Source organism: Ranitomeya imitator, chromosome 1 (assembly GCF_032444005.1).
Source record: "Ranitomeya imitator isolate aRanImi1 chromosome 1, aRanImi1.pri, whole genome shotgun sequence".
NCBI classification, from domain to species: Eukaryota; Metazoa; Chordata; class Amphibia; order Anura; family Dendrobatidae; genus Ranitomeya; species Ranitomeya imitator.
In genome coordinates, this window is record NC_091282.1 from 11,459,815 (window position 1) to 11,482,142 (window position 22,328).

At 44.8% G+C, this 22,328-nt stretch overlaps 1 protein-coding gene across 2 annotated transcripts in view; it reads left to right on the top strand.

The window, feature by feature from the left end:
- Positions 1 to 22,328, top strand: part of LOC138657415 (zinc finger protein 271-like) — an 89,610-nt gene that overhangs the window by 61,804 nt on the left and 5,478 nt on the right. For both annotated transcript variants that reach the window (XM_069745190.1, XM_069745192.1), the window contains exons 7-10: positions 2,092 to 2,189; positions 2,268 to 2,346; positions 2,451 to 2,548; positions 2,671 to 2,788. In XM_069745190.1, the coding sequence (XP_069601291.1) occupies positions 2,092 to 2,189; positions 2,268 to 2,346; positions 2,451 to 2,548; positions 2,671 to 2,788 (393 nt within the window). The remainder of the gene's footprint in view (positions 1 to 2,091; positions 2,190 to 2,267; positions 2,347 to 2,450; positions 2,549 to 2,670; positions 2,789 to 22,328) is intronic.

The window sequence follows — 22,328 nt, forward strand, 5'->3', positions numbered from 1 at the left end:
AACCAATCAGACCTTGGAAACATATCTGAGATGTTTTGTTTCTGCAGACCAGGATGATTGGGTGTCCTTTCTGCCGTTGGCTGAGTTCGCCCTTAATAATCGGGCCAGCTCGGCTACCTTGGTTTCTCCATTTTTTTGCAATTCTGGGTTCCATCCTCGTTTCTCTTCAGGACAGGTTGAGTCTTCGGACTGTCCTGGTGTGGATTCTGTGGTGGATAGGTTGCAGCAGATCTGGACTCAGGTAGTGGACAATTTGATCTTGTCCCAGGAGAAAGCTCAACTTTTCGCTAATCGCAGACGCCGTGTGGGTCCCCGACTTCGTGTTGGGGATCTGGTTTGGTTATCTTCTCGTCATATTCCTATGAAGGTTTCCTCTCCTAAATTTAAACCTCGTTTTATTGGTCCGTATAGGATTTCTGAGGTTCTCAATCCTGTGTCTTTTCGTTTGACCCTCCCAGACTCCTTTTCCATACATAATGTATTCCATAGGTCGTTGTTGCGGAGATACGTGGCACCTATGGTTCCATCTGTTGAGCCTCCTGCCCCGGTTTTGGTGGAGGGGGAATTGGAGTATATTGTGGAGAAGATTTTGGATTCTCGTGTTTCTAGACGGAAACTCCAGTATCTGGTTAAATGGAAGGGTTATGCTCAGGAAGATAATTCCTGGGTTTTTGCCTCTGATGTTCATGCTTCCGATCTTGTTCGTGCCTTTCATGCGGCTCATCCTGGTCGGCCTGGGGGCTCTGGTGAGGGTTCGGTGACCCCTCCTCAAGGGGGGGTACTGTTGTGAATTCTGTGGCTGAATTCACTCCTGTGGTCACAAGTGGTACTGCAGCTTCTGAGCTTCCTCCCTCAGGTGTTCTGGTGAGCTCGTTAACTGCTTCATTACTTAACTCCGCCTGATGCTGCTATCCTTGCTCCTTGTCAATGTTTCAGTGTTGGATCTGAGCTTCTCCTGATTGTTCCTGTGACCTGCTGCTCTGTATAGCTAAGTGCTTTTTACTTTTTTGTTGCTTTTTTTCTGTCCAGCTTGTCTTTTGTTTTGCTGGAAGCTCTGAGAAGCAAAGGGTGTACCGCCGTGCCGTTAGTTCGGCACGGTGGGGTTTTTTTTTGCCCCCTTTGCGTGGTTTTGCTTTAGGGTTTTTTGTAGACTGCAAAGTTCGCTTTACTGTCCTCGCTCTGTCCTAGAATATCGGGCCCCACTTTGCTGAATCTATTTCATCCCTACGTTTTGTCTTTTCATCTTACTCACAGTCATTATATGTGGGGGGCTGCCTTTTCCTTTGGGGAATTTCTCTGGGGCAAGTCAGGCCTATTTTTCTATCTTCAGGCTAGCTAGTTTCTTAGGCTGTGCCGAGTTGCCTAGGTAGTTGTTAGGCGCAATCCACAGCCGCTTTTAGTTGTGTTTAGGATAGGATCAGGTGTGCAGTCTACAGAGTTTCCACGTCTCAGAGCTCGTTCTTGTATTTTTGGGTATTTGTCAGATCACTGTGTGCGCTCTGATCGCTAAGCACACTGTGTTTCTGGATTGCCTTCATAACACCTGTCATTAGCAAACATAACAGAGGACGGCAGGTTCTCTCCTCTTAGTGATCCCAGAGGATCCTGTCAAGGAGGGAGGCTGTGTCCTCATGGTGACGTCATGAGTTTATCAAAAAACAATCACCGGTAAATGGTAACCGTCCTTCCCCCCAATCTCCATAACGGTGAATTAGGAGAGAAGAAACCGCTGGATAGAAATGTGGAGCTTTCTCCAGCTCCTCTGTGGTTCCATCCCTGGTGGAGAGGAAACTTGGAGACGTTGTGTTTCTTAGTACGGCTCCTCCATCTGACTGACGAGGGTCTTCTCTGTCCCTCTCCTCAGGGTCCTCATCCTCCGAGTGCAGAGCAGAAAGCATTAGGCTTTGGCCTCACTGATTATCAGTTCATACTTGGGTCCACAATGTGCTGGGACCTCGGTACCGGTGGTGAGGACCACAACAGTGAAATTTAGCCCCTGATACATAAACCTAGAATTACCGGTTCTGAGAGACGTGTCTCATATATAGACAGACACACGGCCGGTGATGTATTCAGTCTGTGTCTCCACAGATGGATCCAGGAGGAGAAATCCACCAGAGAGATGTCCCCGTCCTCTGTATCCCCAGGACTGTCCGGAGGAGAATCACAACATCCCGGAGGATCATCAGGTAGATGACACTGAAGCCTCCACAACATCTGACCATGAAGTGATGGGACCTGAGCTCATCTTACATTTTTCTTTTTAGGGTGAAGATCTGATTGGTATTAAGGTTGAGGTTATACATGGAGCACAAGAGGCGATCGCAATATGGGCCGATCAGCAGGGTGAGGAGGGGAGACTGTCATGTCTGTGCTGTGGTCACCTACTACTACTCCCATCATCTCATCATCACATGACACAATCTATTCCATCACTGTGTCTCCTACAGATGGATCCAGGAGGAGAAATCCACCAGAGAGATGTCCCCGTCCTCTGTATTCCCAGGACTGTCCGGAGGAGAATCACAACATCCCGGAGGATCATCAGGTAGACGGTGCTGAGCCCTGTACCGGATCTGTATATGGGGGGACATTTCTGATCGAGGTCATAGAGGTCACAGATTTTGGTGGTTTCTTGTATTGTGCTGATTGTTACATCTGATATATCAGGGGGAAGATCCGACTAAGAATAAAGTGAAGGAGGAGACAGAAGAAGAAACGATGACGAGGGGGGATCAGCCGTGTGTGAGTGACGGGAAGGAGGAGATTCCAGGAGATGTTTTCACAGGTGTGTGATATTAACCGACGCATGGTGATGATGATGATTGTTAGGTGTCGAGTTCCTGCCGCTGTACAGGGGGAATCTCGAACCATGTCCTCTGCGGTCTCCCATTTTCCCCAGCCTAGTCAGCAGAGACGTCGGTCCCAGCGTCTTCCTCAAGCGGATGCTGAGCGTCTGGTTACTGCTGCCGTTCCAGGTCCAGCAATTGTAACCAGCATTAATCAGCGGCGAGCAAATGCTCCAGGGACTAAGTCCTGCTTCTTGTCTACTGAGCATGCCCGTGGGACGACCTCTCATTGGAGGCCGGAGGTCACATGCTCAGGTCCTGTAGCGTCTCTGATTGTGCCACCAGGAAGGTCCCAAAAGACTGCGACTATAAAAGATTTGCTTGGCTGCTCGGCCATATTGGCTGCTCGGTGATATTGATTCCTTCTTCCCATGTGGATAAATGTAAGGTTATACACATGGGAAGAAGGAATCAATATCACCATTACACACTGAACGGGAAACCACTGGGTAAATCTGACAGGGAGAAGGACTTGGGGATCCTAGTTAATGATAAACTTACCTGGAGCAGCCAGTGCCAGGCAGCAGCTGCCAAGGCAAACAGGATCATGGGGTGCATTAAAAGAGGTCTGGATACACATGATGAGAGCATTATACTGCCTCTGTACAAATCCCTAGTTAGACCGCACATGGAGCACTGTGTCCAGTTTTGGGCACCGGTGCTCAGGAAGGATATAATGGAACTAGAGAGAGTACAAAGGAGGGCAACAAAATTAATAAAGGGGATGGGAGAACTACAATACCCAGATAGCTTAGCGAAATTAGGATTATTTAGTCTAGAAAAAAGACGACTGAGGGGCGATCTAATAACCATGTATAAGTATATAAGGGGACAATACAAATATCTCGCTGAGGATCTGTTTATACCAAGGAAGGTGACGGGCACAAGGGGGCATTCTTTGCGTCTGGAGGAGAGAAGGTTTTTCCACCAACATAGAAGAGGATTCTTTACTGTTAGGGCAGTGAGAATCTGGAATTGCTTGCCTGAGGAGGTGGTGATGGCGAACTCAGTCGAGGGGTTCAAGAGAGGCCTAGATGTCTTCCTGGAGCAGAACAATATTGTATCATACAATTATTAGGTTCTGTAGAAGGACGTAGATCTGGGGATTTATTATGATGGAATATAGGCTGAACTGGATGGACAAATGTCTTTTTTCGGCCTTACTAACTATGTTACTATGTGTGCTGTGAGATTGACTCTGGTGAATGCTCCTAAATGATCCCTTTCCCTCTGGTTGTTGTTTAGGTATTAGGGTGAGTGGAGCAAACAAGTCAGCGCCTAATAGTGGCTTCACAGCTGCGTTCACACTTCTAGGGTGGGAATTCCTGCTTGGACTCAGCATCTGCCCCGGGCATCCTCAGGCGCGGGCTCAAAAGCCACCGAGCGTCAGAGCGAGTCCATCCACCAGTGTAGTGGGGTGAATTCTAGGGATCCCACTACCGTCCACGTGCTGCACCCTGTGACTGCTAACAGAGTACAGCGTTACTACTGCGACTCTTTGAAGTAACAGAGTTCGCTTCTATTCACACCGGGTGACGCCGTTACTTAGCAGCAGGTTCCATCTCTGCACGGTGGACCCTGGGCTGCGAATGCACCTTATTGCTATCTTTATATTTATTTGGTGCGTTCCGCCAGCCCTAACGATGATGATGATGGCTGGTATGTAATAATGACGGCTGTGTGTGACATCGTGTGGAGTCTCCGGTGCAGTGAAGCTTTATCTTCTGTCCTCATCACAGCAGAAGCGTCTGGTGATGGCGCGGCTGCTCTTGTAGAGTCCGGCGGTGCACTGATGAATAACTGGGCCGGCTTCACACCTCTTAATAATGTTTTAGGAAGCGCAGATTTAGTTTTCCTTTACCTTTGTTAATATTCTTTCCATCCTTTCTGTCTGTATTTTTCTTCCACAAGTCCCGTGCTCCCATATAAATGACTGAGCTTGTGTTCCAGGTTATGAATCTCCCCGTCCTATGGATCTCGGTGATGTAGCAGCCTCTGCCTGGTGCTGACGAGTGACGACACATGTCACATGTAGAGTCGTCCTACCTGTCCCCTCTGTTTGCCTCCCACTACTTCCTACACTGAGGCCGATGTTTTGGTCACTCTACATCCAGGCCGGCCGCCCGGTGGCATGAAGAGCCCTGTGGTAAGTCAGTAAGTGCCGTGCTATGGAGGTGTGGGTCAGATATACGGCTGTCATCCCTCTGCCACTATGGAGGCCATCTTGGATGTAGGAGAACCAGAACACCGGTCTCAGTCGGAGGCAAGCGGAGGACACCAGGTAGGTGACAGTACATGACAAATGTTTAGTCCCTCCTCTGTGCCGGGGTGGAGAATTGCTTTATAGTAAAAGGGATTACGAGCTTGTATCTACAAACAGATGTGATACATCCGGCCCCATAGCCCCCGAGCGTATAATATCCGGCCCCATAGCCCCCCAGCGTATAATATCCGGCCCCATAGCCCCCGAGCGTATAATATCCGGCCCCATAGCCCCCCAGCGTATAATATCCGGTCCTGTAGCCCCCACCCCGGTATATAACATGCGGTTCCTCCTCACATATGGGTTCACACTGGAACTGTTGGGTAAATAGAGCCTGGAGGGGCGTAATTAGGGGATGATATGTGCCAAATAGGACAGATTTAAAAACGTATTATAATATCAAAATTTAAAAAAAAAAACTTGATTTTGGAACATCCCTTTAAATGAATATTAGGTCCATGAAAAAAAACTACTCATCTGATCAGTCCAGGCGAGTTACGTTGGCCCGTGTGCCGTCTGTGTACAATCCGTTTTTTTTCTTTACTCAACAACTATTAACTCTTTACACGACCATTTACAGTTTCCTGCTCCAGAACGGTAATCGCTGCTGAATACAAATGCGAATAAATCCGAAGAAAATAAGAAGAAAAAGATAAAAAAAATACAAACTTAACCCCTCAGTGACTGAGCTAATTTCTCTATCGCTTCATTGGAGGACACAGGAGGTGATTTTTCTCCCGCAGGTCCACTCTCTCCAGTGTGTGTGCCGTAATCCATCGGGAAAATTTTGAGACCCAGGAAAACATTGGGGTTCTCTGGTAAACTTATATGTAGATATATGTTGTGGTAGATCATCTCACTCGGCTGCACATAGAGGTAGACACAGGAACACTGTCTCTTTAAATCTTCCACTGGTTTATTAAGAGTACTGCATAAACCAGTGCAAAATTAGGAAAACAAACACAGCCTTCCTGGCCTAACCGGAAAACAAAAACATAACGTGTCATAGTCTTAGTTGCAACGGGAATCCGTACATTTCAAGAACAAACTACACAAGGTTCAGCTTTCCTGATCATGAACATGCGGCTCCAGAGCTTTCCCTCCAGGCGCACCCCACACTGAATGCTATAGACGGCTGGGTATTTATCCTCTGGACTCCTCACACTCTACAGCTGTTCAATCAACCCAGCACTAAACATGGCTGATTAACCCCTCTCAGCACGTAGTGTGCTGGATCATTTTCCTAGGTTTATGTTACTGAAGCTAACAGCCTCAGTGCTACATATCTCCCCTCCAGTACTTTGCCAGTGACTTTGTCACATATCCCCCACATCTGCCCAAAGCCTGGGGTTTTGGCACCTTCAACCTCCCACTCCCGTCTCCAAGACTTTACACGTGCTGCGCCGATCCTTTGGAATGCACTACCTAGGTTAATACGATTAATCCCCAATCCCCACAGTTTTAAGCGTACCCTAAAAACTCATTTGTTCAGACTGGCCTACCGCCTCAATGCATTAACCTAACGATCCCTGTGTGGCCTATTTAAAAAAAAAAAAACACAATCAGGTTCCTCGCATCATGTTCTTATTCACTTTATGCAGTTAACAGCCCTCTGTGTCTGTACTGCTACATATTTAGGCAGTTAACTGGTTCATGCAGCTTTTCATGAACACCCGAGCCTTACACTATGGCCGGTCCGAATAACTAAAGCAATTGTTACCATCCGCCTCTCGTGTCTCTCCTTTTCCTCATAGTTTGTAGCTTGCGAGCAGCAGGGCCCTCATTCCTCTTGGTATCTATTTTGAACTGTGATTTCTGTTATGCTGTAATGTCTATTGTCTGTACAAGTCCCCTCTATAATTTGTAAAGCGCTGCGGAATATGTTGGCTCTATATAAATAAAAATTATTATTATTATTATTATTCATTCACTAAACACGGAAGTCTAGACAAGGGCATCTACATTACCAAAGTGCTTCCCAGGCCTGTGTTCCACATGAAAGTTGAAGTCCTGTAGCCCCGAGTTTCATCTCTTGGACCGCCATTTCTGCTTCCAGAGACGATTTGGCCATTAACGTCTTTGTGCCCTTAAGAAGATCGGTCAGGGGTGTGGCTATGTTGGTGAAATTCAGTATACACCGCTGATAGGTTCCCACCATTCCTAGAAATGCCTGAGGACCTGTTTCTTGGAGATCTTTTTAGGCCAATTTTGGATTACTTCCACCTTACTTACTTGCGGTTTTGCTTCACCTTTTACAACAATGTAGCCCAAGTATTTTCCCTCTCTTTCCCCATGGCACACTTCTTTGGGTTTACGGTAACCTTTCCCCCCCTTCCTCGGCACATCCAGCATGGCCTGGATCTTCTGCAGATGACTACCCCAATCGGGGATGACAATCACAATATCGTCAAGGTAAGCTGCGGCTTACTTTTTGTGAGGGGCTCTGATCCGGTCCATGACTCCCTGGAAAGTAGCGCGGGCTCCTGGCACCCCGAACGGCCTTCTGGTATACTGGAAGCAACCGTCAGGTGTAGAAGAGGCCGTCATCTCCTTTGCACTTTGAGTTAGGTCTGGAGTGGTGATGTATCTAGCTGACCCTTGCTTCTCTACGAGTTCATAGACGTTGGGCATCGGATACGCTTCAAATTTAGCCAGCTCATTTCGTTTCCTGTAGTCGCTGCAGAAATTCCCTTCTCCACCATGAGACAAGACAAGATTGGGGCCCCTCGCTGGGTGGACAGTCCACACTGCAAGCTGGATATGCGTAGAATGAACACCAGCGTCCTATGCTACAGTCCGTTTGCTCGGTGGTCAGACGACAATCTGCAGCTATATAACCTGGGCCATGACATCTCCAGCAAATTACATCCCCTGATAAGGCCCTCGGCATGACCTCGACTACCCCCTTGAACTTTGGGCTCCCCACCCTCTTTTTAACTTCCGCCCCCCCAGTAGGGAGTGGGTTGTCTCCTCAAGGACCTTTTGACCCTTGATACCTTTCGACCACTCCGACCAAGTCATAGGGGTTCCGGGGATCTTCCTGGGTAACCCAAGTGTGCAATGGGCTCTGAAGGTAGTACACGAACCAGTCCATTAAAACTCGCTCCACCATCTGCTTTGGTGTAGAGGACTGTGGCTGTAACCACTTTTGGACGAGGTGCAGCAGATCAAACATTTGGGAGCGAGGAGATTTGTCACGGTGATATGCCCAGCAGTGGACTAGTTGTGCCCTGACAGACATCGTAACCCCCAAGTGCCCGAAAATTTTTGTTTTCAATTTTGCATATTTGTGTCCTGTAAACCAAAATCATAATAGGCTTTTTGTGGCTCCCCCATTAAGAATGGCTTCAAGACTTCCACCCACTACTCTGGTGGGAGTTTCTCCCTATCTGTGACCCTTTCAAAACCTGTTAAAAAGGCCTCTGTCATCACGTGGTGTCATTTTCTGCAAGGCTATCCTCACCACCTTCTGGACAGAAAAATCATCAGCTGACATTGGGGTTGAAGCTGCCGCTGTGCCATGCATTACCTCTGAGTAACTCAATCTGCAGTTGCTGGAGCTGTTGGATCAGCTGCTTACTTGTCTCCTGTTGTGCCAGCTGGTGCTGCTGGAGCTGCTGTTGGAGCTGCTGCTGGCTTTGGATTAGGTGCTTGATCAGCTCCTCCATTTTGTCTGACTGCTGTTCCATCCTTACAGCCGTCTTCACTCAGCACATGCAAGGACACTGTCTCTTTAAATCTTCCACTGATTTATTTAGAGTACTTCATAAACCAGGGCAACATTAGAAAAACAAACATGGCCTTCTTGGCCTAACCGGAAAGGAAAAAATAACGTGTGTCACAGTCCTTGTTGCTACAGGAATCCGTACATTTCAAGAACAAACTACACAAGGTTCAGCTTTCCTGATCATGAACATGCGGCTCCAGAGCTTTCCGTCCAGGTCCACCCCACACTGAAGGCTGTAGAAGGCTGGGTATTTATCCTCTGGACCCTCCCACTATACAGCTGTTCAATCAACCCAGCACTAAACATGGCTGATTAACCCCTCTCAGCACTTAGTGTGCTGGATCATTTTCCTAGGTTTATATTACTGAAGCCAACAAGCTCAGTGCTACATATCTCCCCTCCAGTACTTTGTCACACTATATATAATATTAGTAATGCTTGTTTTTTATTCATTATTATTTCAGACATGTGGTTTCCTTCCCTTTCCACATCTCTCGGTCATGCACAGCTCATTAGGAGCTTTTTTTGCTAGCCTTTTAGTCCAGCTGTGACTCCCTCACCACCCTGGTTCTTCCCGGTGGCCTGGTTTCTAAATTTAGTCCCTGGCTCAGCTCTGGGCCTTCTCCTGGAACTAGGACACGCCCCCCATCATCCCAGCCAGTCAGTCGCTTGGTCTCTCCAGCAGTTCCTGTCCACCTTTTTCATCCAATCACAGCGCGCCTTGCTCCCTCGATATCCGGGACATCAGTGCTTTTTTTTTCTGTCTCGCGGAAACTCGTTCTGCTCTTTTCTGCCCTCGGCGCCATCTTTCCTCTCCAGAATCAGATGCCGGCATTACTCTGCATTATGAAGAGAGATGAGCTCCATCCAGGCCTACACTATTTTTATGCGCCAGCTCCCGGATGACTAGAAGCTCCATGCTCGCCAGCAGTCTCCCTCTGGTCTGTAGCCCCGGCTGCCCTGTCCTCAGGAGATATGGTAGAACAGGACTTGCTTCAGGACAGAGTTTGTGGTGCTGTGCACAATATAGCTGGGCGTCAGACACTGCTATTCTGTGTAATGCTGTCAGGTATCCTGACCTTGACCGCAGCACAGAAGTGCTCTTTCCTGTGCCCTTTTCTTCCGGGTTATATCCACAGTCAGTCACAGGGTATTGAGAGCCGATTGCAGCAGTGGTACTAGTGTTCTGTCCCCTGTCCGGTGAGTCAGACCCACCACCCGTCATGTACCTTATGGTCAATAGCAGCAGCTGTCTACGTTTCTTTCTCTCCACTATTTAGTGAATCGGACATGCCTTGAGATTGGTTGTCTCATCAGACAGATCTCTGTTTTGTTTCATCCAACTGTTCTTGTCCATAGTTGTTTATGGTAGAGCATACCCTACATCGTCCTGAAGAGATCCAGGGTGCTCTACGAGGTTTTTCAGTCCTCTCTGATTCCACAACTCAGAAATTCTTCTCCAACACTCTCACAGTCGCCTACACGAACCCTCCCCCTTCCTCCCGCCTTCTTCTAGCATGGAGGTAGTCTACTTTCTTACAGCCTCCACTTGGAATCTTCTATATATGTTTTCCATATCCATCATATTTTGACTATTCCAGATTCACGGCCTGCTCGTGAAATGCAGCATTCAGGCTCCGGTTCCTCCGATCATGGCGTGATTATGATCTAAGTAGGGAAACCCTCTTTTTTTCCCCTTCCTCTCTCCCCCCCTTACCCCCCTATTGTTGGATCTTTAGCCTAGTTTGTTCCTCAGCTCCCCAGGGGCAAGTTTCTACTGTTCTTTCAGGAAAAGCAGTTTTCCATTTCACTTGTTTGAGATTTCCTGTGGGGTGAGCACGCTTACTAAATCTCTTAACGTCCCTCCCTTGCACCTTGTGGGGGGCTGAGTTTGGTGTTGAACACTCTACAGCATTCTTTCTTCCTTTCCTGAGTCATCCTCGTTCTGTTCCTTCTGATTCTCTTTATCGGTCTCTTGTACATATTGTATCTGGTCATAGTGCAATTCAGCGCTCCATCTGTCGAGAACAGTTTCTTCAGACGCTCAGATTCCCCCTTTGCATCTGGAGAGTCATCATATTTGTCTTACAGTCTGGATCCACTCTATTAATCTGGATGCATATTGACATGGGACAGACCGCCATAACTTTCTTCTTGCTCTCTTCATCTCTGCCAAGGGCCTCCTGCACCATTCTTCATCAGGCCTCCATTAGCAGCTCTCTAAGCTGTTTCTACGTTTTTGCCTTCCAGGTCCTTCTCACTTCCTTCCGCCTCCTTTGGTGTTTTCGGGCCTGGGTGGAAATGTTTTGCATATTAAAGTGGCCGATCCCTGACCTGAGATTCTTGTGTCTGATTGTGCTTTTGACTAGTCCTTGTTTGTTATCAAACCCTAGAGGACTGTTTGTTACGTCCCATGGTTTCCTGTGTCCCCCAATGAAGCTCCGTCAGTGGAAAAATAAAAAAGTTATAACTCTCAGAATAAAGCGATGCAAAAATAATCTTTTCTATTTAAAAATTTTTACTCTGTAAAAGCGCCAAACAAAAAAAGCTATAAAAATGTGGTATCGCTGTAATCGTACTGACCCAAAGAATAAATCTTCTTTATCAATTTTACCACACTCAGAATGGCATGAAAAAAAACAACAATTCCGAAATTGCTGGTTTTTGTTCATTCTGCCTCTTAAAAATCAGAATAGAAAGCGATCACAAAATGTAAAGTGTCCGAAAATGGTACCAATAAAAACGTCAGCTCTTCCTGCAGAAAACAAGCCGTCTCTTGACTGTCTGCAGAAATATGGAAAAATTATAGCTCTCAAAATGTGGTGATTAAAAAAATAGTTTTTTGTTCTAAAAACTAGTTTTTGCGAGTGTGACAGCAGCCAAACATAAAATCCGATATAAATCTGGTATCTCTGTAATCGCACCGACCCGAACAATGAAGTCGCCTAACCACTTAAAGCGCACGAGGAACGGTGTAAAAAATAGTGATGAGCGAATATACTTGTTACTCGAGATTTCCTGAGCATGCTCGGGGGTCCTCCGAGTATTTTTTAGTGCTCGGAGACTGTTTTTCTTGCCACAGCTGAATGATTTACATCTTAGACAGCTTGATTACATGTGGGGATTCCCTAACAACCTGGCAACCCCCACATGTACTTTTGCTGGCTAACAAGATGTAAAACATTCAGCTTCGGCAAGAAAAACTAAATCTCCGAGCACTAAAAAATACTCTGAGGACCCCTGAGCATGCTCGAGAAATAACGAGTATATTCACTCATCACTAGTAAAAAAAATAAATGAATCCAATTCTTCACCTGCTGTTGATTTTTTTTGTTAGGACGTTATGAGGGTTAAAAGTTGAGCAGCAATTTCTAATTTTTCCAACAAGATTTACAAAGCCATTTTTTCCAGGATGTCCCTCCTGACAGCACCATCAGGAGGTTGTCCTTCTTATCCCCTCCCTCCACCGCCCCTCAGTGTTTTTCCTGTCCCTATCAGGGACGGACGCAGAAGAGTCGTACCTGTCATCTTTCAGCAAGCTGGAGCTCCTGCTGCTGGATGCAGGAGGATCGGGACGGGGTCCTCATCATCTGTCCCCTTCCTCCTGCAGAGGGTCCGGAGGCCTACACCCCGCTGAATAAGGGGTCCCTCAGCCTGTCCAGTTGAGCGGTGGCTCCTGGAGTGAGCCGCTTCCCCTCCAGAGGGGCTCTCGGCTAGCACGGCCCATCTCTGCGCATGGCTCCGATACGCGCAGAAGATTCAGAGGAACTTCCAGTTACAGAAGGATGACACGCAGGCTTCTAGTACCCAGCGTGCGCCAGATCCTTATTTAAAGGGGAACCGCCTTTTGACGATTCAGGTAGAAGACAAGTGAGACAATACTATTTCTAGTATGGACAGGGTTGAGCTGAGGTTCCAGTTCATCTAGTCAGCCCGCTATGGAAGGTCAAACCACTAGCAGGTCTGATACCCCTGCTGAAACCCTGGTACAAGTGATCAAAAAAAGGAAAAATACCTGCCTAGATTAGTGGCAAAGCTTCAAATCAATATAAGCATCAAATGAAGAAACAAAGAAGCAGTATGGCCATAAAATAACAGAATTTTTATTAGAACATACATAAATACAAAATACCGCAAAAATGATAAAATTTGGGGGTAGAAAATATGCAAAAAGAAAGACCACCGAGAGGCAATATACAGTTAGGGCCAGAAATATTTGGACAGTGACACAAGTTTTGTTATTTTAGCTGTTTACAAAAACATGTTCAGAAATACAATTATATATATAATATGGGCTGAAAGTGCACACTCCCAGCTGCAATATGATAGTTTCCACATCCAAATCGGAGAAAGGGTTTAGGAATCATAGCTCTGTAATGCATAGCGTCCTCTTTTTCAAGGGACCAAAAGTAATTGGACAATGGACTCTAAGGGCTGCAATTAACTCTGAAGGCGTCTCCCTCGTTAACCTGTAATCAATGAAGTAGTTAAAAGGTCAGGGGTGGATTCCAGGTGTGTGGTTTTGCATTTGGAAGCTGTTGCTGTGAGCAGACAACATGTGGTCAAAGGAACTCTCAATTGAGGTGAAGCAAAACATCCTGAGGCTGAAAAAAAAGAAAAAATCCATCACAGAGATAGCAGACATGCTTGGAGTAGCAAAATCAACAGTTGGGTACATTCTGAGAAAAAAGGAATTGACTGGTGAGCTTGGGAACTCAAAAAGGCCTGGGCGTCCACGGATGACAACAGTGGTGGATGATCGCCGCATACTTAATTTGGTGAAGAAGAACCCGTTCACAACATCAACTGAAGTCCAGAACACTCTCAGTGAAGTAGGTGTATCTGTCTCTAAGTCAACAGTAAAGAGAAGACTCCATGACAGTAAATACAAAGGGTTCACATCTAGATGCAAACCATTCATCAATACCAAAAATAGACAGAAAAAAACCTCAAGAAGCCAGCTCAGTTCTGGAAAAGTATTCTATGGACAGATGAGACAAAGATCAACCTGTACCAGAATGATGGGAGAAGAAAGGGAACGGCACATGATCCAAGGCACACCACATCCTCTGTAAAACATGGTGGAGGCAACGTGATGGCATGGGCATGCATGGCTTTCAATGGCACTGGGTCACTTGTGTTTATTGATGACATAAGAGCAGACAAGAGTAGCCGGATGAATTCTGAAGTGTACTGGGATATACTTTCAGCCCAGATTCAGCCAAATGCTGCAAAGTTGATTGGACGGCGCTTCATAGTACAGATGGACAATGACCCCAAGCATACATCCAAAGCTACCCAGGAGTTCATGAGTGCCAAAAAGTGGCACATTCTACAATGGCCAAGTCAATCTCCAGATCTAAACCCAATTGAGCATGCATTTCACTTGCTCAAATCCAGACTTAAGACGGAAAGACCCACAAACAAGCAAGACCTGAAGGCTGTGGCTGTAAAGGCCTGGCAAAGCATTAAGAAGGAGGAAACCCAGCGTTTGGTGATGTCCATGGGTTCCAGACTTAAGGCAGTGATTGCCTCCAAAGGATTTGCAACAAAATATTGAAAATAAAAATATTTTGTTTGGGTTATGTTTATTTGTCCAATTACTTTTGACCTCCTAAAATGTGGAGTGTTTGTAAAGAAATGTGTACAATTCCTACATTTTTTACCAGATATTTTTGTTCAACCCTTCAAATTAAACGTTACAATCTGCACTTGAATTCTGTTGTAGAGGTTTCATTTCAAATCCAATGTGGTGGCATGCAGAGCCCAACTCGCGAAAATTGTGTCACTGTCCAAATATTTCTGGCCCTAACTGTATAGTACCGATGTTATATGTACAGAAAATCGATAGTCAAATGCTACAAATAAACATTTATGCGCAAGAAAAATAACATTATAAGGTTACCCCAGCCAAAAAAGAACTTCTTATAGTAAAACTATGCCAAAAGGATGGAAGGTATAGGGCATAGTGCGCATAAACAAGGAACCCAGGCGTGCTAATAATAATGCCAAAAAAAAAAAAAAAGCTTTAACAGACATGGAATAAATCTATATATGTATCAATATACAGTAGGTTACCCAGAAAAATAAATATAATACTGCAGAAATACAGCAGGAATATAAGATTCATGCAGCGATCTGGGGAAAATTAGCGGTAGCAGCCTACTTATACGCAGATTCACATATGCTGAGGATCGTAACCTAACAATTACAAAGCAAACAGCCAGGGATATTACCTCACGGTGGTAGCAGCAACCCGACGCGCGTTTCGCGTTTAGCTTCGTCTGAGGGTGAGTGCATACTGAATGCGCGTTGCCAAATACTTAAGTAGCAAAGGTTTAACTGCGATTGGTGGCAGTTTAATGGCGGCGCTTCGGTGAGCGATCCTGTGTGCTGCCGCTGCTGATCGGCGTCATGTGACGCCTGACCACTCCCCCGCCCGACGCGTCAGAGCGGGGGGGCAGACCAGGCGCCAGCTGAGACGCGTCTCCACAGCGACCTCAGAGACAGGAAGCCCGCGCAAGCGCACACTGCACTGGTAAGTGATAGTGAACGGTTCATAGTGCTAGCTATTCATGCCGCACACGGCCGTCTAGATATAAAAAATGCTACATGAGGAAAGACAAAAACAATATTACGGAGGCACAACCTACAGGTGAAGTTGGAATAATTTCCAAGTTTTAAAAATTTTAGTGACAATGTGCAACCATCAATATAAAATAGTGGGTGCATAAAAATTATTAAAGAGCACAGAAAGCGCTCCACATTAAATGTGTATAAAGCAAAAAGGCTATAACTACGCCAGTGTGATTTCATATTTAAAAGAGATGAATGGGTGTAAAATAATACTTAGAGATCTAAACTAAAAAATACAAAAAGTATGGGTATGAAGACATAAAGCCATGCTATACCATTTATATCATAAGACGCTAAGTATATGAAGAACATACAATTAATTTTTGTGCATATAACAGATATAAAGTGACCGTGCATCATATATATGTACCAACAGAGACATCATAAAAGTATTGAGGAAATATACAGTAAAATGTCCATAAGAACACGTAGTTTAAAATTCATCTTTCTTGACGTAACAATTCTTGCTTTGTTGTTTCCCATAGAGATAGCTGTAATTCAAATTGGACGGAAATGTTCATAACACCAAACCTCGTAGAGTTGGATAAGATAATCGCCATTAAACCAGTACTTCATAATATCAAAGGAACTAACTAGAAAGAATAAAAGCAAAAATGGATTAAAAATAGCTACAAAAAAAGCAATAAAAGCATACCTAAAACAAATAACAGAAAAACATTACAAAAAAAGGGGCAAAACTGAGAACTTCATTTAAACCTGACGGTTGAATAGAACCCACCCTAAAAATCCACTGGGCCTCTAGCTGTGCTAGTTTTTTCCTCCAGTTGCCTCCCCGAGTGTCGACATATACCTTGTCAATGCCAGTAACAGATAGAAGCGTAGCATCACAGTCATGGTATTTCCTAAAATGCCTTGGAATGGGCTTTAGGAGTGAGAGGTCATCTACCTTTGGTGCATTTAAAATATCCCGATAGTGCTCCCTTGCCCTAATTTTGAGTGGCCTAGAGGTGAGTCCCACATATGACTTGGGGCAGGTACAAGTTGCTAAATATACTACCCCTACGGTGCTACAAGTAATGTGCTGCGTGATAGTGAACGTGTTCTTACCGTCACATGATTTAAACTCGGTTGCACGTAGCTTGTTAGGGCAAGCGATACATTCCCCACATGGGTAGAACCCCCATTTTGGGCCTTTGGAGGTAAACCTTTTCTCTATTTGTGGACCTCGGTAGTAGCTATGAACAAGCTGATCCTTAAGGTTTGGTGATCGGCGAAAGGTGATAGCTGGGTTCTGCGGTAGATGTTTAGTGAGGGTATGGTCAGTCATTAAAATAGGCCAATATTTCCTTAAGGCTTCTCTCATTTCGAACCATTTGCCATTGTACGTGGAGATAAAACGCACCGTTGATTCTGTGGTGGTTCTTTTACATGGTTGCAGCAGGTCAGAACGTCTTGCATCTCTGGCCTTTTTAAGACCTTTTTTGATACTTCTTTTGGAGTATCCTCGCTCTTCAAATCTAGTTGCAAGTGCACTAGCTTGTTTTTGGAACGCCAAATCATTAGAACAGATTCGTCTGGCCCTCAAGAATTGCCCCGTAGGGATACTATCTATGAGGGGCTTGGGATGGGAGGATGTTGCATGGAGCAAGTTGTTCACAGCCGTTTTCTTCCAAAACACATCGGTTTCCAGGGTTTTTCCCACTCCTCCTGAAATTTGAATATTCAAAAAGTCAATGGTAGTTTGACCAGGGATTCAATTTTGAGGAGGATAATTTGCATATTCCAGGTGCCTTCTGGGAAAAGCGAAGAGTCTCCCTCAGCTAGAAGATCGTTGGGTACAACCGGGACCAGCTACTTGGAAAGCATCACCAAACCGCGCGCCTTACGGCGCGCAAATTTTTGCCTGTAGAACATTATTGCAAGAGAGCTTGGCTGAGTAGATTACACAAGAAGGAAAACACACAGCAAGTCAGCAGGATCTAGGAGCAACATGGCAGATGTGACAACCTACATGGTGAGCTGCAGCATGTGCTACATGTTCACAGATCGACCAGAAGAAGAATCGAATTTCACCTGTCAGAAGTGTAGACTAGTGGCCCTTTTAGAAGAAAAGGTGCGGGGTCTGGAAGAAAAAATAGCAACTTTGAAACTCATCAAAGAGAATGAAGACTTCCTAGACAGAACAGAAGCATCGCTACTGGTCACAGAAGGTGCAAAAAGTGTCAGAGAACCTCCAAAAGCAGATGAGTGGAAGCATGTGACCAAAAGAAGCAGGAAGACCATGGAGAAATCACCAACCACACAACTGAAGAACCGATATCAAATCTTTGTAGAGGATGAAGATGGCACACCTAAGGATGAAGCAATACCAGCAAGCAAAAAAGAAAAGGGCACACAGCAACAAGTGACAGCAAAAAGTACAGCCAAGAAGCAACGAAGAGTGGTGGTGGTGGGAGACTCACTACTGAGAGGCACAGAAGCAGCCATCTGCAGACCAGACATAACCGCAAGAGAAGTATGCTGCCTTCCAGGTGCGATGATCAAGGATGTGACCGATAGGATACCAAAGCTCTTCAGCTCCAAGGACGTCCACCCATTTCTTCTGATACATGTTGGCACCAATGACACGGCAAGGAAGGACCTACCGACAATCTGCAAGGACTTTGAAGAGTTGGGGAAGAAACGCCAGAAGCCTGACAAACAAGATGGAAGAACTAGAAGCAGAAATATCTACAGGTAACTTTGACATAGTGGGAATAACCGAGACATGGTTAGATGAAAGCTATGACTGGGCAGTTAACTTACAGGGTTACAGTCTGTTTAGAAAGGATCGTAAAAATCGGAGAGGAGGAGGGGTTTGTCTTTATGTAAAGTCTTGTCTAAAGTCCACTTTAAGGGAGGATATTAGCGAAGGGAATGAGGATGTCGAGTCCATATGGGTCGAAATTCATGGAGGGAAAAATGGTAAAAAAATTCTCATTGGGGTCTGTTACAAACCCCCAAATATAACAGAAACCATGGAAAGTCTACTTCTAAAGCAGATAGATGAAGCTGCAGCCCATAATGAGGTCCTGGTTATGGGGGACTTTAACTACCCGGATATTAACTGGGAAACAGAAACCTGTGAAACCCATAAAGGCAACAGGTTTCTGCTAATAACCAAGAAAAATTATCTTTCACAATTGGTGCAGAATCCAACCAGAGGAGCAGCACTTTTAGACCTAATACTATCTAATAGACCTGACAGAATAACAAATCTGCAGGTGGTCGGGCATCTAGGAAATAGCGACCACAATATTGTACAGTTTCACCTGTCTTTCACTAGGGGGACTTGTCAGGGAGTCACAAAAACACTGAACTTTAGGAAGGCAAAGTTTGACCAGCTTAGAGATGCCCTTAATCTGGTAGACTGGGACAATATCCTCAGAAATAAGAATACAGATAATAAATGGGAAATGTTTAAGAACATCCTAAATAGGCACTGTAAGCGGTTTATACCTTGTGGGAATAAAAGGACTAGAAATAGGAAAAACCCAATGTGGCTAAACAAAGAAGTAAGACAGGCAATTAACAGTAAAAAGAAAGCATTTGCACTACTAAAGCAGGATGGCACCATTGAAGCTCTAAAAAACTATATGGAGAAAAATACTTTATCTAAAAAACTAATTAAAGCTGCCAAAAAGGAAACAGAGAAGCACATTGCTAAGGAGAGTAAAACTAATCCCAAACTGTTCTTCAACTATATCAATAGTAAAAGAATAAAAACTGAAAATGTAGGCCCCTTAAAAAATAGTGAGGAAAGAATGGTTGTAGATGACGAGGAAAAAGCTAACATATTAAACACCTTCTTCTCCACGGTATTCACGGTGGAAAATGAAATGCTAGGTGAAATCCCAAGAAACAATGAAAACCCTATATTAAGGGTCACCAATCTAACCCAAGAAGAGGTGCGAAACCGGCTAAATAAGATTAAAATAGATAAATCTCCGGGTCCGGATGGCATACACCCACGAGTACTAAGAGAACTAAGTAATGTAATAGATAAACCATTATTTCTTATTTTTAGGGACTCTATAGCGACAGGGTCTGTTCCGCAGGACTGGCGCATAGCAAATGTGGTGCCAATATTCAAAAAGGGCTCTAAAAGTGAACCTGGAAATTATAGGCCAGTAAGTCTAACCTCTATTGTTGGTAAAATATTTGAAGGGTTTCTGAGGGATGTTATTCTGGATTATCTCAATGAGAATAACTGTTTAACTCCATATCAGCATGGGTTTATGAGAAATCGCTCCTGTCAAACCAATCTAATCAGTTTTTATGAAGAGGTAAGCTATAGGCTGGACCACGGTGAGTCATTGGACGTGCTATATCTCGATTTTTCCAAAGCGTTTGATACCGTGCCGCACAAGAGGTTGGTACACAAAATGAGAATGCTTGGTCTGGGGGAAAATGTGTGTAAATGGGTTAGTAACTGGCTTAGTGATAGAAAGCAGAGGGTGGTTATAAATGGTATAGTCACTAACTGGGTCGCTGTGACCAGTGGGGTACCGCAGGGGTCAGTATTGGGACCTGTTCTCTTCAACATATTCATTAATGATCTGGTAGAAGGTTTACACAGTAAAATATCGATATTTGCAGATGATACAAAACTATGTAAAGCAGTTAATACAAGAGAAGATAGTATTCTGCTACAGATGGATCTGGATAAGTTGGAAACTTGGGCTGAAAGGTGGCAGATGAGGTTTAACAATGATAAATGTAAGGTTATACACATGGGAAGAAGGAATCAATATCACCATTACACACTGAACGGGAAACCACTGGGTAAATCTGACAGGGAGAAGGACTTGGGGATCCTAGTTAATGATAAACTTACCTGGAGCAGCCAGTGCCAGGCAGCAGCTGCCAAGGCAAACAGGATCATGGGGTGCATTAAAAGAGGTCTGGATACACATGATGAGAGCATTATACTGCCTCTGTACAAATCCCTAGTTAGACCGCACATGGAGTACTGTGTCCAGTTTTGGGCACCGGTGCTCAGGAAGGATATAATGGAACTAGAGAGAGTACAAAGGAGGGCAACAAAATTAATAAAGGGGATGGGAGAACTACAATACCCAGATAGATTAGCGAAATTAGGATTATTTAGTCTAGAAAAAAGACGACTGAGGGGCGATCTAATAACCATGTATAAGTATATAAGGGGACAATACAAATATCTCGCTGAGGATCTGTTTATACCAAGGAAGGTGACGGGCACAAGGGGGCATTCTTTGCGTCTGGAGGAGAGAAGGTTTTTCCACCAACATAGAAGAGGATTCTTTACTGTTAGGGCAGTGAGAATCTGGAATTGCTTGCCTGAGGAGGTGGTGATGGCGAACTCAGTCGAGGGGTTCAAGAGAGGCCTGGATGTCTTCCTGGAGCAGAACAATATTGTATCATACAATTATTAGGTTCTGTAGAAGGACGTAGATCTGGGGATTTATTATGATGGAATATAGGCTGAACTGGATGGACAAATGTCTTTTTTCGGCCTTACTAACTATGTTACTATGTTACTATGACTGTAATTACAGGTTAATTTAATGTTCAAATTGTTGTCATTCAAAATTTTCACGAAATCAAGGAGGTCCCGCTCTGAACCCTGCCAGATGACCAAAATGTCATCTATATAGTGGGTCCAGAACAGGACCCCCTCGATGTGCGCCACCGGTTTCATGAAAAAAAAGCCCCCTCTCCCACATACCCATAAACAAGTTTGCGTATGAAGACGCGAAGGCCGCACCCATGGCCATGCTTTTGGAGGTATATGGTCTCCTTAAAAATGAAAAAATTGTGCTCCAGGGCAAATGTTAACAAAGTGAGAAGAAAATCGACATATTATGCATATTTTCTACCCCCAAATTTTATCATTTTCCTGGTACAAGTGAGTTTCTGGGAGTTTGGGTCTCACACTGTTGTCTAGGGTATAATTCCTAGTACCTGCCCTTGTTCCTTTATAGGACAAGAAAGCCCCTAAAAGGTCCATGACACCATCCACATCTAAAAAGAAAGGAAAGAGATGTGCCATGTGTAATACTAAACTGCCGGACACATATGGGAAACAGTTATTCCCGGAGTGTATTGCCAAGGTGGTTAAAGATGAACGCCCCTCATTTATGACCAATATAAGGACCATAGTAAGAGTGAAGGTTCAGAGTTCTGTCACAGAGTTAGTCACCCCACAATCCTCCCGGATGGCTCCCAGGCAAAAAGACCATGACGGGAGATTAAATCCAGACCAGAAGGGGAGAAATTATCAATTTACACTGACCCTGAACAAGAGGAAAGGGAAGAATTTGTTACAATACCCGCAGAGGAAAAGAAGTACCTTTTCTCTTGGGAAGATACTGACGCTCTATTATCAGCCATCAGGAATACTATGAAGGTGGCGGATACCCACCAGCCCCCTCCTCAATGCAAGATGAAGTGCTTGGAGGTTTAAGGAGCTGTATGAACAAAGTGTTCCCTGTCATTAAGAATATTAAAGGCATTATCCTAGAGGAGTGGGAAGATGAGGAAAAGAGACTGACAATTCCAGGAAGTTTGAGATCACGTCTACCTTTTGAGTCAGACGACATACAATTTGGAAAGAAATTCCTAAGGTGGATATCCCTATAGCGAGGGAAGAAAAGAAAACGGCTATCCCCTTTTATAACTCGTCATGACTAAAAGATCCTAAGGCCAGAAAGGCAGAGGGTCATCTCATGGGAGACATCTGCCGCTACAATTCAGGCTAATATAGCCTCTACCTCTGTGGCAAGATCCATGAATATATGGATGGATGGAAGAGTTGGAGTCTCATCTAAGGAAGAAGACACCTAGAGAGTAGATGTTGGAATCTATGCCGTTA